Source organism: Mchenga conophoros, linkage group LG16 (genome assembly GCF_057382185.1).
Source record: "Mchenga conophoros isolate Kocher_MC1m ecotype Shallow Benthic linkage group LG16, M_conophoros_male_GT1.1, whole genome shotgun sequence".
NCBI classification, from domain to species: domain Eukaryota; kingdom Metazoa; phylum Chordata; class Actinopteri; order Cichliformes; family Cichlidae; genus Mchenga; species Mchenga conophoros.
The window spans coordinates 3,510,875-3,527,872 of NC_140541.1; the positions used below are offsets into that span (position 1 = coordinate 3,510,875).

The following is a 16,998-nucleotide window of genomic DNA, read 5'->3' on the forward strand; positions in this document are numbered from 1 at the left end:
CGAAAATGCAGATTCGAACAGATGAGCAGAGATTTAAACTGGAACCAGTGTTTCTTATATGTGGGCAGAGACTTCCACAGCCTGCAGCAGAGAGGTGAGCAGGAGCGAGGTTATGAAGGCCTTGAAGGTGAGCAGAAGAAGTTTGTATATTATCCAGATTTTCACAGGGAGCCAGTGAAGTTCCTGCAGGACAGGAGTGATGTGCTGGTAGGAGGGGTTCTGCTGATCATGTCAGCAGCACAGTCTTGAACCTGTTGAAGCTGATGGAGGGGTTTATGGGGGAGACCATGCAAGAGGGAATTACAACAGTCAATGCGGGAGACTATGGACGAGACTGTGGACAAGAATGGATGCTGTGTGGAAAGAAAAGGACGTAATCTGTTAATGTTACGTAGATGGAAATAGAACAGTGAGATTATTGATGTGACATTTAAAGCATAGTGAACGGTCTGATGACACCAAGGCTCTGAACCCGAGGAGAAGGGAAACTGTGGAGCAACAAGGAGGATTTCAGTTTTATCCTCGTTGAGTTTAAGAAAATTAAATGAATGGCTGAATGTCTGCTGCAGCCTGGTGCTGTGGACGCTGTGTTTTACTGTGTTGTTGTAGCTGAAACTGTGAGTTTCAAAGTGCAATAACATCGAGTCTCTTTCTTATACCTCCTGTATTTCAGCATAACTAATGCATCATTATCCAAATGATGTTCTTCTATACTCACTTATGAGGTAGCCGGTGTATAGTTTGCTGATCTAAATCATCGGTCAAAGCTTTGTTCAAAATTGTGACACGAAGTAACCTGTTTGCTGTTACTGCTGTTGTGGAGGATCGACGCCCTCTGGTGGTTCTAGGAGGTTTTGCATTGGTGTCTATGTTGAGGGTGGCAGTGGTGGAAAGTCCTAGAAAGCACAGTTTGTGTCCTGTTTCTCTCACGTTGTAGTTCTTTAGCTTACCTTGGCTGTCAGGTTTGGGCACCATGGTTAGCTGTAGGAGCAGATCAGGATTTGGGTAAAGTTTGTTTGTTTGTTTGTTTGTTTTCAGCACTACAGTGTGGTGTGAGACTCAATACTGCATCACAAGATAGAAGCTAAAGGAAACCTTGTGCATGTCAAATATTTTGATTTCACAAAAACAACAAAGATAAATTAAAATGTTGCTAATGGTTTATAAAGATCGTTGATGGTTAAGCAGCAGCCTGTTTCATGAACGTTCAGCTTTTTAATACTGGTTAGTATAAAGTGTTACCACTGTTCAAATATTGAGGGTGAGCACAAAAACAACAATTGGTCCTGGAGAGTCGGTCAAACAATGATTTGTAATGAACACACGCGTGGGGAGATGAACACTGCACACCGACAGCATCGATCGCCGCCCAATGATACACAAGCAGTTGTTTTTATACCATCAGGGTTTACTTTTATGACGCCCCCTCATGCGTCAAAGCAGATACAACACATGCATAAGTTTCAAAAGCACAGATGTTCTGTTGACGACTTTCGACACATCTAAAAGGACATCTTCTCCGTCTCGAGGCCAGGTGCTTCCTATTAATCTTCTAACTCTCGCTTATCTCCTGGAGCAAACTGTCCCTTATGCAGACATCATTTTGCAGCTACAAGCTTTTGCAAACTATTATTTGAATATTTGAACTCTTACCTAAACATGAGTCCAACTACTGTTTGCGTGTGTGTCTCGACCTCAAAATGCACTCGGCCTCACCCCGCCCGTTGATGCTTCTGGCCTTTTACCAGACTCTCTGTGATAGGTGTAATAATCATAACTAAGAACATGTGTAATCTACTGAATAAATGCTTTAATGAAATGATCATTAATGTAATGGTAATGATGGTTATGAATAGTAGCTGTAAAATATTTCCCTGATCTCCACACTCCGTCTCTTGACCACGAGGTCAAGAGGTCACCATACGTTGCGCTGTGTCACTCCTCGGCCCACTCAGCGCTTCTATGTCCATTAATGGCATCATGGACATCGGGCCACCGCCCCGGGGTCCACTGCCCTCGTGATCACCTTTTCCAACAATCCTCTGGCACCAGGAATGAGAGGCACAGTTAACACAAAGGGGCAGGATCAACTCTATGTGTGGTGTTTTTGTGTTGTTGTGTGCAGGCACTGGATTGGATCCAGGAGACAGGTGAGGTTTACCTGGCCACGCACACGTCACCCGGTGACAGCAGCGAGGAAACACAGCAGCTTCTCAATGACTACCATCACTTCAGACTTTGTGCCAAAGTATGTCCTGTGTGTGTGTGTGTGTGTGTGTGTGTGTGTGTGTGTGTGTGTGTGTGTGTGTGTGTGTGTGTGTGTGTGTGTGAGAACAGACAGATGTTCACCCTACACACTCTGATTTGTATTTGAACTTCACTACCAGTCAAACGTTTGGACACACCTTCTCCTTTAATGGTTTTTCTTTGTTTTTAGTTCTTTCTGCATCGTAGATACAAACTGAAGACATCAAATATCTGAAGCAGATTTATAGAATTATGTAGCAAAGCTCTGTAAAAAACTCTAAAGTCTCATATTTTAGACTCTACTCTTTCTTTGTTGACAGCGCTGCAAACCTTCTCTCAGGTTTCACCTCACAGGTGAGCCTGTCAGGGTTCATGGTGGAGTTTGTTGCCTTCTTAATGACGTTGGGACCATCAGTTGTGTTGTGCAGCAGTCAGGTTGGTGCACAGCTGACAGGCCTGTTTGACAACTGTTAGAATTCATATTACGGCGAGAACCAATCAGCTGAGTGAAGAGAAACAACAGCCCATCATTGCTTTAAGAACTGAAGGTCAGTCAGTCGGAAAACTGCTAAAACTTTGAATGTGTTCCCGAGTGCAGTCGCAAAAACCATCAAGACTACGATGAAACTGTCTGACATGAGGACGCCCCAGGAAAGGAAGACCAGGAGTCCCTCTGCTGCTGAGGATACGTTTATCCCAGTCACCAGCCTCACAAATCACAAGTTAGCAGCAGCTCAGATCAGAGCCCAGATAGATGCCACACAGAGCTCCAGTAGCAGACACATCTCTGCATGTTCAGAGGACACCGTGTGAATCAGGCCTTTATGGTCAGACAGCTGCTGAGAGACCACGACTGAGGAAAAGCAACAAGCAGAGATTTGTTTGGGTCAAGAAACACAACGAATGGACTTTAGACCATCTGTGCTTTGGTCTCATGAGTCCAAATTGGAGATGTTTGCTTCCACCTGCCGTGTCTTTGTGCAACACAGAAAAGGTGAACGATGGTCTCTACGTGCATGGTTCCCTCTGTGAAGCATGGAGGAGGAGGTGTGATGGTGTGTGTGTGTGGGGGGGGCTTTGCTGGTGACACTGTTGGAGATTTATTCCAAACTAAAGGCAGACTGAACCAGCACGGCTACCACAGCATCCTGCAGCCACATGTCAGGGCAGCACAATGACCCCAAACACCTCCAGGCTGTGTGAGAGCTGTTTGACCAAGAAGGAGAGTGATGGAGGCCTGCACTGTCACCTGACCTACACCCAGTGGAGATGGTTTGGGATGAGATGGAGCGCAGAGTGAAGGCAAAGGACCAACAAGTGCTCAGCATCTCTGAACTCCTTCAAGACTGTTGGAAACCATTTCAGGCGACGACCTTCTGCAGCTCACTTTTTGTTTACTGCATAATTCCATGTGTGTGTTCATTGCCTTCAATGAGAATCTACAATGTAAATAATCATGAAAATAAAGAAAAACCATTAAAGGAGAAGGCGTGCCCAAACTTTTGACTTTACTAGGCTTAAAGTTTTGGTTTGCATCAATTGTTTGGTAATTTTCCACTTTCACACGTGGGAGTCTGACAGCAGAGCGGTGAGGTGGTGCTGGGTCATCAACACCTCACAGCTTTCAAGCAGTTGAGGGATGATTATAACCAACCCTCAACATGTAAAGAGTGCAAAATCAGGAAAGAATCTGAATATAGTGAAAATAGTGATTAATATTAGAGGATGAGTAGACTGTTAACTGCTTCTAATAAAACTAAACACTCTGAGCAGGATTTCCTGGTCAAACATGGGAAAATGTTACAGTTCAACTCAAAATGTGTTTGTAGAGCACACTGAAGAACAACAGAGTCGACCAAAGTGCTTCACCATCAGTTAAAACAAGAGAAAACAATAGAGGAACAAATTCAGAAAAATAAGACGACAGTGAATTAACAAGAAAAACATCAAACAGGCCTGATGGTACTCAGGGTCAGCCAGGGTCAAAAAGTGAGTTTTAAGACTGAACCGAGTCTGACGTACGAGTCTCCTCTGGCAGATTCTTCCAGTCTGGCTGCTGCTGCCCGAGCTCCTCTGTGCTTCCAGACCTGGTTGTGCTAAGAGCATCTCAGTGCTCTTTTGTCACACATGTTGAGGAGTTCATTTAAATAACAGGGCGCCATATTATTAAAAACTTTCAATCTTAAACTCGATATTTTACAGGGAGCCAGTGTAATATACTCACATATCTATATTATTGCTAATATATGTTGTAATATATATATATATATATATATATATATATATATATATATATATATATATATATATATATATAAGCACTTCTGGATGGATGCAAACTGCATTTCGTTGCCCTGTACCTGTGCGTGTGCAATGACAATAAAGTTGAATTCTATTCTATTCTAAATTTGCTAAAACTGGAGTTACTGATAAATGCAGACACTCCACAGATAGACGTGAACACCTGCAGTGAATCATCTCCAGCGTGACAGAAGAGAAGCAGCTACATCCACTGGTTTCATCTTTGTGCAGAAGGATGTATATGCGGTCATAATGAGCCCACACAGAGTGGGACCTGACAACAGATACGAGATATTCAAAGATGTACTTACAAATGTCCCACAAGGTATTAGTGTGTTTCACAAAGGGCCACGTAGGGATGCTGAACATCAGCGACTCCTCAGCTTCTGTAATTTGTGTGTCTGACAACATCCTGCAGCAAACCAAGGAGAAGGTGAAGCTGCTGATCCAGCTGGCAGACAGTCTGGTGGAGAAGGGGCACGCCCACGTGCTGGAGCTGAAGCGCTGGGTGAGCACGGTGGACCGCAGGTACCGTGACTTCTCTGCACGGATGGGCAAATACCAGGAGAGCCTGGAGAGGAGCCTGGGAATGAGCTCTGAGGTGAAAACAGCAACACACACTTGTGCCAGTGCAGTCCCAGAAACATCTTCTGATTACTGGCAGAAATGATGTTCTCTGTGCAGGACAACAAAGACCTGGAACTGGACACCATCCCTGCCAGCCTGACAGATGACCCGGAGGTCAAACTGCGTGACCCCAACCATGAGGTCAACGAGGAGAAGAGGAAGTCTGCCAGGAAGAAAGAGTGAGTTTGGAAAGAAAGGAGGACCGAGTCATCATCATGTGTCACTACAGTAGTTCACCTCGTTCGATCGCAGCCACTCACATCCACTCCACAGACGAGGTCGCCTCTGCTCCTGTACAGGTCACGGGTGTGAAAACAACACAAAGTTATGATACATACAGATTCGGTGGGGGTATTACTGCAGTGACTTCAGCTGTCTTCTGTTAGAGTGGCTGCTGTCTGTGGAAGCGTCACACGTTAGCTAAACCAAAGTCTGCACACTGACGTGACGTGAATGCATCCTTACAGCTGTGCTGCTTTCAGTCGTTTTGCCGTCACGTGTTTCTGAGGATCAGTCTTTGGTTTGCGTTTTAGTCTCAAGTCTTTTCCTGTCTCAGGTTCATCATGGCAGAGCTCTTGCAGACAGAGAAGACCTACGTCAGAGACCTTCAGGAGTGTTTAGAGGTGAGAACAACGAGCGAGTTTGTTTGTGGACATTAGTACGTTTGTGCTGTGTGGCTGACGGCTCTGTGTGCCCGTCAGACGTACCTGTTGGAGATGACCAACGGTGTAGAGGAGATCCCACCTGGCATTGCTAACAAAGAGCACATCATATTTGGTAACATGCAGGAGATATATGACTTCCACAGCAAGTGAGTGACGTTTAGATTAGGTCTGCAGCTGAATGTGCTGTCTGTGTGTGTGTTCAGTTGAGCTCTGAACCCTGTTAATATACTGTGTGTGTTCATGCATGGGCCACACCCCCCAGCTGTCCACGACAAACTCATTTGTGTCTCATCTCTTTGTGGTCCCTGCACAAACCCACGCATTAGTTCAATGAGCAGCAACGCTTTAAACTCATTCACAGCATCTGGAGGTTTCACATATCACCATTCTGAACAATGTCTGTGTTACTTGAGTGATTTACAGTAAAAATATACAGTCTGTTTGTTTGTGTCTTTGCAGTATTTTCCTAAAGGAGCTGGTAAACTATGAGCAGCTTCCAGAGGACGTGGGTCACTGCTTTGTCACCTGGGTGAGAGTCACAGTGGAAACACTGTTCAGAAAGCTTTCGAGTATCATAAGTAGCTCCTAGTGACGACATTGTAAGTGTTATTTTAGGCTGGGACTACATTCAAAGAGCAGGTTAGCCCCTAAACTTCCTCTTCTCTTAAATAAACCTCCTGAAAGCTGTCAGCAGAATATGAAGAAAGGACAGCTGTGACATCAAAGTTGAAAGGAGGCTGTATTCTTGTGTGATACTGCAACAAAACAGAAGATGGCGCTGTGGTCAGCGAGTTAGCGTATCTGTTCTGGTAGGACTGCTTCTGTCCACAGCGAGGCTTCGGTCTGTTCACATGAAGCACTGCTAGGATTGGGCACAGTGTGAGCAAATGACTGTGCTCGAGGTCATGCTGGGCAGTTACAGGCACCTCCATCTTCACAGGAAACTGGCACACAGTGAAGAAATGATGGAGCTGTGACTCTGCAGCTCACCAGGAACAGAACAAGCAAGAAAAAGATTTAAAATGCAGCATCCAAAGCACAGAGTGGCTGCAGTGGAGAGGTTTTTATGTTACAGCTCTGCTGCTCGGTGCAGCTGAAGGTCAGCAGCGCCCACACGGCAACACAAAAAATAAAACAGCCATTTAAGAAGCCATTAAAGCAGAGCAAAGACAGGATCTCAGTGAATGCATGAAACACTGTCCTGCAGTCATGCTTCTTATCTGTTTAACCTTCATCGGCAAAGTGTGCACACACAGTATCAGCTGTTTTATTCTATCACGGTTATTTTGGGGCATTTTTATGCGGCTGTTGGATGGTTGAGCAGTGATGAAAGACAGGAAAGTGGGGAGAGAGGGGGAAAGACAAAGGACTGCAGGTGTGAGTCAAACCTGCACTGTGGCCACGTGTCACACTGAGCTGAACTGGCGTCCCAGGTAGCTGTAAGTGTAAGCAGGACGTAAAGCTGCCTCCTCTCCTTTTCCAGGCTGATAAGTTCCACATATATGTGGATTACTGCAAGAACAAACCAGACTCCAGCCAGCTGATCCTGGAGCACGCAGGCACCTTCTTTGATGTGAGTATCACAGCACCATCGACGCTTCTTGTCCCCGCCTGTTGTTTTCTTTTGATTGACGTTTGATTGTTCTGGGAAAAAATATAAAATCATGTTACATCTGTATCTCCATGTTTGTGAAGCTAACATCTGTCTTATGTTTGATATATTAAAGTGGCTTCGATGCAGGACACTTGCTGAGTTAGTTACTGAACAGCTTGTGAAAACATAGAGCAGCTGACTGCAGCTCCCAAACACTCTGATGAAGAGGAGGAAGCTTCACTTTATAAATGACGATGTACTTTTCTAAGAACGAGTCAGATTTCTCAGTTTCATTTGCAAATGCTTGTTTAGCATTTTTACAGCATCAGCTGGCACGTTCTGGGCTCCTTTAAACTCGGGCGACCAATCGTCCTCTTTCTGCACTTGCTGTAAAAGCCTGAGTGACATGTTTTATTTCATGAACCGCACCGAGGAGGCATCGTTTAAATATGTCATATAGCGCTTTTTTACTCTTCTGAGCACTCAACTTGTGCATTCACCCATTCACACCCATACTGCATTGGATAGCAATTTGGGCAAGTTGCTATCTAGTATCTTGCCCAAGGATATTTGGCATGCAGGCTAGAGGAAGCCAGGAATCGAACCACCAACCTTGCGATCAGTAGATGACCTGCTCTACTGCCTGAGCTACAAGTTTTTCATGACTGGACCAATCGGCCTCTTTTTTGGAAATCAAAGTATGGTCACGGTTTTTTAACCCCATTAAAAGCTCCTTCAGTGTACCTGACGCCGTTTTTATACTAAAGAAGCTGATTGGATCAACACACACTCGCTGTGTTACACTCAGCGTGCCGGGTTCATTTGTCGAGCACATGTGGAAGACAAATAGACTCAGTGGCATGCTGTCATTTCTCCCTGTACGCACAAACAGTGTGTAATTGCTCTTCTGTCAGCAGATGGTGCTGTTGCACTGACGTTTACAAGCGTTGAACATTTAATATACACATTTCTGCTGTGTGCAGGAGATTCAGCAGAGACGAGGACTGGCTAACTCAATCTCCTCCTACCTCATCAAACCGGTCCAGAGGATCACCAAGTACCAACTACTGCTAAAGGTGAACAGAACCAGTGTGGGTGAATCCGCCCACGCGCTGAGTGGGAACTCGTAGAACGTGTGGTTTAAATGGAGCAAATATTTATAGATCGATCTCCTTTCATCAGTTTTAACATCTCGTCCTGTCCTCCTGCAGGAGTTATTGTCCTGCTGCGAGGAGGGAAAGGGAGAGATCAAAGACGGTTTGGAGGTGATGCTCAGCGTTCCTAAGAGAGCAAACGACGCCATGCATCTCGCCATGTTAGAGGGTAAGAGACCGTCCTCGCACACTTCCTCCTAGCACTGATGTGAAACATGGTTGTTCATGCTTGGCTCTTCTGTAGGCTTTGAGGAGAACCTGGAGGTGCAGGGTGAGCTGATCCTGCAGGACAGTTTTCAGGTTTGGGATCCACGCTCGCTCATCAGGAAGGGTAGGGACCGGCACCTCTTCCTGTTTGAGTTCTCTTTGGTCTTTAGCAAAGAGATCAAAGACTCAGCTGGCAGAACCAAGTACCAGTACAAGAACAGACTACTGGTGAGCGGGTGGTTTCAGCCACGACTGATGTTCTCGCTGTGTTTGTGTCCACATACATGTAGAAATAGCCATTGTTGCTTTAACTGTACCCCCTCCCTTACTCTTCCCGCAGACGTCAGAGTTGGGGGTGACTGAGCACATTGAGGGCGACCCTTGTAAATTTGCTGTGTGGGCTGGAAGAACCCCATCCTCTGATAATAAAACTGTGCTGAAAGTACGTGAAATTAAATGTAAACGAAAGTCTGGGCTCTCTGCTTTCATCAGCTGGGATATTAAAGCTGTGACTTCTCCAGGCATCCAGTATGGAAGCTAAACAAGACTGGATTAAGAACATCAGGGAGGTGATCCAGGAGAGGATGACTCACCTGAAGGGGGCGCTTAAGGAGCCGCTTCACCTGCCTAAAACACCAGCACTGACCAAACCCAGGAATAATGCTAAAAGGTGAAGAAACACATACTTTTGCTGGGATTACTATAGTACACTGTAGCACACAGATTGATGGATGAAGGTTGCCGGTTCGAGCCCCGGCTCCGACAGTCTCGGTCGTTGTGTCCTTGGGCAAGACACTTCACCCGTTGCCTACTGGTGGTGGTCAGAGGGCCCGGTGGCGCCAGTGTCCGGCAGCCTCGCCTCTGTCAGTGCGCCCCAGGGTGGCTGTGGCTACAATGTAGCTGCCATCACCAGTGTGTGAATGTGTGTGTGAATGGGTGGATGACTGGATATGTAAAGCGCTTTGGGGTCCTGAGGGACTAGTAAAGTGCTATATAAATACAGGCCACTTACCATTTACCATTTACCGTGGATTCACCGTGACAGAAACACAAGCGTGGGCACAAAGGGAGCGGTAGGACTGTCCTGTTATTACCGTCACAGATATGTGGAAGACTGAAGCTGCTGAAAAATAGAGAAATAAGCAGCGTTTATTTTAACCATTGAGCACGATGACTCAGTGTTAGCCTCACAGCAAGAATATTGTGGGTTTGTGTGGAGCATTATGTGTGGGCGTACTCCGGCTTGTACCTGCAGTCCACACACATGCAGTTAGTGGGGTTAGGCCGTAAACTGGGCGTAGGTGTGCCTCGCCTCTTGCCCTGTGGAAGCTGAGAGAGGCTCCAGGCCCCCTGACCCTTAACTGGATAAGCAGGAGGAAGTGAATGGGTTCTAATTTACACGATGAATGAAGACCAATGTTTGTATTCATGTCGTTGTCTTGATCCAATTACAGGTTTCAGATAAACAGCAGTTATTTTAAAGTGTGCCACAGACATAAAGTCCTGTAACTTAACAGCAACCCATTCTGTGACATCACATGTGCATCACATGAGTAGAGCTAGCTTAGCCGTTTCTGCTGGGTGGAACGGGAATCGGACCAAAAGGACATACAGAGGACATGGAATGATATGAAATGTGTAAAAAATGATTGTTAGCCTCGTCAGTAAGACCTTTCACATTCATCCTGGTTGTGCTGTGTGTTTCTGCAGGGAGGGAGGTGAAGACGGAGACAGTCAGGGAGACGGCAGCAGCCAACCAGACACCATCTCAATTGCATCCAGGACATCCCAGAACACTGTAGACAGCGACAAGGTAGGAAACACCGTCGCTGAGCATCTGATACTGACGAGCTGACGACCCACAGCTGTATCAGCGCTACAGGGTTTCCTGTGCAGCTTAAATGAGCAGCAGCAGGGGCTGGGCATGCTCACTGTTTGGAGTGTGTGTTCAGTTCACACATGTGAACGAGAAGTCATCAACAATGCTGCCAGAAAAACAATCAGTTGTGAAAGCCCTTTTCAGGCTGTGTGCAGGCACCTGCACGGACTCCTACCAGGCAGCCTCTGACATCAAAGTAAGACCTTTTGTGTTGCTGCTTTAGCTGTATGAAGGTGCAGAATCCAGGTCTTATCTTATCGCTGTTTTTCACATTCTTATGTTTAACTTGTCCAGTTACTCGGAGCCATAGACACAAACACTCAGACTGAGGACGGACACTTGGCTCCAAACTGTTGTCACTCTGTGCACTGATGACATCACATTCACTGCAGCTCAGTTTTATGTTTGTCAGCGATGATTAAGCATAGGATCACATGGTCAACTGCACAGATAGATGATAGTCTCATTTCCGTCTGTGTCAGTCGCAGGTGGAGGTGTGTTCGTACACGTTCACTGCCAGAAAAAACTTTGGCCTCTTGAGCCTTTCCTCTGCTACGAGATCTCCATCTTGAGAGCTTTTTAGGCGGTTTGTTTTATTTTTTCCTTTTTAAAAAATGTTTACTTCATCACGAGGATGAGCTCCTTATATGAGGAAGCTCAGTGAATATGAGCAAACAATCAAAAGGGCATAATCGTAGACATGAGTTTGGTGCGATTCTTGTCTTGGCTGTTTGTCAGCACACACACACACACACACATGGAAAACCTGACACAGATGTCAGTCATGGCCTCCTGCTGTAGAGTTACATGGTGTGTCCTTTTCACAGTGCAGCCCTCACGCCTACACGCTGGCTCTACTCTAAATGTCAGCAGCACACACAGACTCACACCAGACTCGGTTTGTCTGAAACATGCGTCCACACTGTGCATGTATACGCCATCAATCCCACAGGCAGCTACGCTCTGACCTGTGTTTTTTACATGTGTGTGGACCCCACCTCTTTCTGTCCAATGAAAACAGAATGAGTTTTTCCAGTCCTTTCTGAGTGTGGGCGTGTTGTTGCTCTGCTCTGGTTTATTGTTTCTAGGATTTAGAAAACTCCAGCTTGCCTATTTTTGGAGCCTCGTCTGCTGTTGTCCAAAAAACCAAACCTCAGAAGTAAAAAAGCTTTTGTCCTGCAGTTTGCTCTGATTTATTTCACAGCTTCAACCGTGAGAGTCACATGTCTTTATTTCTGGTTTCCGAGTCTTTACATTGAGCTGTTTTGTAATTTGGTGGTAAAATAGGGACAGTGCTGTGAGTTTTCATGCTAAAGTCCTTTGCTTAGAGCTGTTTGTCTTTTCTTGCAGTTCATGATTGTAGTTGCTGGACGAGTATTTTCCCCAGAAGCACAATGAAACATTGTTTTTTGCTCATGTGTCAAGGCTGATGCTGTAATCGTTTGTTGTGTTCCCATGGCTCTGCTGACCCGCAGGGATTTATTATCATACAAGTGCATCAATCCCTTGTGTATCGTGGAGACAACTGTATTAAATCAATGATCTGAGCAGACATGTTTGTTCAGTACAGCAGTCGTTCTTAATGTGTACTCATTGGTTCTCTCAAACTTCTCCATCAGCAGTCTGAAGCACTAAAATGTTCTCAAATCAAATCTCATTACTTCATATGTGTGAAATGTGACTGAATTCATTAGAAAGCTTCTTACAATCTGTCACTCAGGCTGCGTTTTTCTTTGGGAACTGTCTTTGCAGTTTTTTAAATATTCAGTCAATCACGCAAGGAAGAGCATGCAAGTGAACGGCTGTAAGCAAGAAGTAGTGTCCCTAGAAAAGATAAAGTAGTCAGTCTGACCCAGTCCTGGAGAAAGCTCCAACCCAGATGAAGGCCCAGCATGAGTAGTGGTCAGAAGAAGGGAAGAAAGGTAACTGGGGACAAACCGAGCCAATCCCGCTTTGCCTGCTGCGCAGGGACCAATTCAGGGGACAAAGACAAAGGCAGGGACCAGTTTGCTTTTTGGGACATTTTTGTTTGGTGATGTGTGAATTTCCTATGTGCTGTGGCTCTAAAAGGTTGGGAAACACTGCTCTATGTAGAGGGTTGGTAACTCTACCGTGTGGTATTGGATTTTCACTCTCATGTACGCCTCAAACCTGACTGATCGTTGGCAGCAGGCGGCTGTGTGCAGTCTGTAAACACTTCAGCAAACTGTCACAGACATTTTTAAGTTAATTGATTTCGGCAAATAAGCTGATCAGGCTTTGCACTTACATACAAGTTTCTGAGAGTTAGCAGCTGTGTGACGGCGGCTCACAGGACAACAGCTTCAAGCAGCTTCATAGTGGTCGTAGTGAGAAAGTCTCAGCTGTGAAGACTTCAAGCTGCAGCAAGAAAGCCAGACGCCAGAATAAAACAAAGAGGCTTGTTAAGACAGCCACACTGGACTACTGAAGGTTTTATGGACTGATGAATCAAAACTTGAAATCTTTCGTTCATCGTGCAGGATCTTTGTACGGCGTCAAGAAGGTGAAAGGACGGTTCCACAGTGTGTGGCATCAACGTCAAACATGGAGGAGGAAGGGTGATGGTCTGGGGCTGTTTGCTGATCCAGGGTCAGTGACTGAACCTAAACAGCTACCACAGCACCATGAAGCACCATGCAGCACCCTCTGGTATGCACCCAGTTGGTCGGGGGTTCATCCTACAGCAAGATAATGACCCAAACCATCAGTCCAAGCTGTGCCAGAACTACCTCAGGAACAAGAACAAGATTGTGAGCTTGCAAACGTGGAGTGTCCAGCACAGCCTCCAGACTGAAACCCCATCGAGCTGGTTTGAACTGGACAGAAGAGGGAAAGCAAAGCAGCCTACGAGGTCCACGTTTATGGGAACTTCTGCTACAGATGTGGGAGAAGATCTGATGTCTGTTGTAGACAGAAGCCTCGGCTGTGTTCAGCTGTTATATCTGCCAAAGGTGCTACTGATGAGTCAAAGGTTAGAATACGGTTTGGTCTAAAATGAAATCTAAATTTATTCCGTAGTTTCTTTTTTAACTGCAGGTGTTTATTTGTGCTGTGCTTTCATTTCAGAGTGCAGTGAGACAAACGGGATACTATTCAATAAAAACGGAAACACTGGGGTTTCCAAAGTCTGTTATTACAATCTTAAAATGATGTCAGCAAGAGTTGAGTCACTGCTGCCGTGAGCCAATCACACTGTTGTGTTCCTGTTTCTCGTTATTCTTCTACCTTATTCTAGTTGCTCCGTTTCTTTGCCGCTTCACTACTCCCTCAGTTTTTATCCGATTTTCACCATTCAAACTTTAAGCTGTTCTGCTCATTCTGCTAACGCCAGCTATATCTTTTGGTGCTGATAACTTTCATACTTTTTGAGATATTAAGCTTTTTATGCAATTTTTTTTGATGAATGGGACCCATTATCAGTGTGGGTACAGGACACGTGAAAGCCTCGCCCAAGCACAGGCTGCTCAGGGTTGTAAAGTGCTAGAAAAATTCCATAAAAGTATATAACAGTACTGAAAGGGACTAAAGAGAGAGCCTATTTCTCCTGTTTCGGCTTCTTTCTCTGGCTCCCTGTTGAATCTGGAAAGGATTTAAATCTGACTTGTCCATTGTCTTGAATGATCAGGGCCGTGTTATCTTAAAGACCTCATATTACCACAACAGAGCACCTCGCTCTCACGCTGTCGATGTATTTGTGGTTCCTAGAGTAGCAGAGCCTCCAACTTTCAGACTTGTGTGGAAACAGCTGACGCTTTGGGACACGGACACGATCTCTGCTTTAAGATTAGGCTTCAAACTTTCCTTTTGCCACCAGATTAGTTTAAACACATAACAACAAACTGGCACGTACGTTCACACTGACAGATTAACTGAGGTGGAGGGGGCCTGTCAGGGTTCTCTTAGGACAGCTTGGCTCCTTGTTGTTCCTGTGACACCTACACCATGGGTCTGTCACTCCCTCATCATGTATGGAAGCTTGTAAGGGATTGCTCTGTCATATTTATGCTCTTTGTTTTAAATGAAGACAAAGGCAGCCCAAACCACAGTTTAACACAGCCACACTGTCTTTGTTGGTTAAACACAGCCTCACCAGTTTGATGTGATGGCATCATGACAGTAGTTTTTAACTTCCTGTGGTAAGCTGGGTTTCTTCTTCTATGGCTTATTTAAAAGGCACTTCTCATGGGTCTAAGCAGCCTCTTGTAAGTATCGCAAATGGCTGCGTCGTTTAGTTCTGACAAACTGTCAGTGTCACAAATCTAAGGTTGGAAATTGTAGGTTTGCAAACAATAGTCATGATTATTTTTTTCCTTTTATCTATAAACTGAGCTGATTTCTTTCTTACATCGATTTAGTTGTGAAACGGTCATTTTATTCATTTTAACTTGGTTATCTGAGTTACATGTATCTAGTTTGAGCGAGGTCATCTCTAACGTCGTGGTATATAAGTCAGTCTCTGGAGTCGTTCTGTGATGTTGCTTTGATATAGTGAGTCACTGTGGTTTAGTTATTTAAAGCATTGTTCCAGCGGCTGATGACTTGGTCTTCACTGCTCCGCTGTCAGAGCAGTGAAGACACGTTTTTATCCTGAACTTTTACTTTAATTGAACATGGTTCTCATTTCTAAGCCAGGCGCAGTAATGCGTCCTCGCAGTCTGCACGTGCAGAGATGAATATATCAGCGTACATAAAATCCACTGACAGAACAACAACCCTCACGACCGCCTGATGCCGGGAGATTTGACCTGGGCTGGGTTATCATAGGAAGTGTACGCCTTGGCGGTGAACCAATCAGTGCCTACGACACAAACCCCTCAGAGCAGAATCCTCCTGTCTTTGATCCATGTACGCTGCATGAAGACCCAAACAACAGTTGGACGGGCCGCTTAATAATAGCAGTGACAATAGTAATGGAGACAATAGTGAGCATGGAGGCATACTAGCATACAGCTCACTGCATAGCTGCTAGCTATGATCTCCAGTGTCTGGAGTGCCACAAGTAAAATTACACTTCACAATTACACGGGTCGCTCTCAGGAGCTCAGTGAATGCCAGTGTGGTACCGAGCCAGGATGCAACCTGTGCAACAACTCGACTAAATACTCCACAGTTAACTGTAACTGGTATTATAACAAAGTGGACTGGACTGAGAATGACACCATTTCAACCACAAAGTGATTGGCTGCGTAAAATCATGGTCAGTGGGCGCTGAGGTGCATAGTGCTCAGAGATCTGACCTTCTGCAGACTCGTAACCTCCAGGCTTCAGAGAAGCTTGAGGGCGGTGTGCAGAGAGCTCCATGGACTGGGTCTCTGTGGCTGAGCAGCTGCATCCAAGATTTCCATACCAGCTCTCAGATGCAGTGATCTAAAGCACACCAGCACTATGCTTGGCCCTCAGCTCCGCTGAAAGCAACTCTTACAATCCAGTTCAGACAATGTGATGCTCCCAGCTTTGGGAGGAGTGTTTGGGAATGCCCCTTCCTGTCCCAGCATGACTGCACCAGTCCATGAAGACACTCACTGGTACTATCAGTACGTCCAGACACGTCTAGAAATGTGTCTGGACTATTTTAATATATAATCAAAATATAAGATTGTAAATGTATAAAATGTCTATAAAAGTTGGACCGGATCACTTGGTGAGGACGTCCTTCCTCAGCAGCAACTGTTTACACGTGTTCTCATGAATCGAATGCATTCACACTCAGACCGAAGCCTCACAGCAGCCATCTGCTGATCATATGACTGTGGTGTCACACACTCATCTGCATGTGCTCTCTAACCACTCCCCACACACACGCACGCACACACGCATGCACGCACGCACGGGCACACACACACACACACACGCACTACAAGTCCTGCAACTGACTATTTTACTGCTTCACTAGATTACAGGAAGTGGAGAAATGTGAATGCAGTGACACACACACACACACACACAGACGCACACACACACACACACACACACACACACACACACACACACACACACACACACAGACACACACACACACACACACACACACACACACAGACGCACACACACAGACGCACACACACACACACACAGACACACACACACACACACACAGACGCACACACACACACACACACCCAAGCTGAGTGGCATTCCCATCAAGCACAAAGCTATGGCTGTCTAGAGAGAGAGAGAGCGAGAGAGAGGGCGTGTTCACAGACACAAGTGAGGGAGTTGTTGAAGACGGCGAGAGCGAGAGAGTCAGAGGGAGACGCACGAGCAGAGGTCGACATGCCAAAGTGGATGAACTTTAAACTCTTC

The 16,998-nt window shown here is 45.6% G+C and overlaps 1 protein-coding gene across 3 annotated transcripts in view; it reads left to right on the forward strand.

Annotated features, from left to right (window-relative positions):
- The window catches only part of kalrna (kalirin RhoGEF kinase a), a 152,918-nt gene that overhangs the window by 86,551 nt on the left and 49,369 nt on the right, over positions 1-16,998 (forward strand). For all 3 annotated transcript variants that reach the window (XM_085250372.1, XM_085250373.1, XM_085250371.1), the window contains exons 26-38: positions 2,126-2,248; positions 4,967-5,149; positions 5,233-5,354; positions 5,732-5,798; positions 5,877-5,986; positions 6,300-6,369; positions 7,324-7,413; positions 8,418-8,510; positions 8,646-8,757; positions 8,833-9,023; positions 9,136-9,237; positions 9,317-9,465; positions 10,506-10,608. In XM_085250372.1, coding sequence (XP_085106498.1) covers positions 2,126-2,248; positions 4,967-5,149; positions 5,233-5,354; positions 5,732-5,798; positions 5,877-5,986; positions 6,300-6,369; positions 7,324-7,413; positions 8,418-8,510; positions 8,646-8,757; positions 8,833-9,023; positions 9,136-9,237; positions 9,317-9,465; positions 10,506-10,608 — 1,515 coding nt within the window. The remainder of the gene's footprint in view (positions 1-2,125; positions 2,249-4,966; positions 5,150-5,232; positions 5,355-5,731; positions 5,799-5,876; positions 5,987-6,299; positions 6,370-7,323; positions 7,414-8,417; positions 8,511-8,645; positions 8,758-8,832; positions 9,024-9,135; positions 9,238-9,316; positions 9,466-10,505; positions 10,609-16,998) is intronic.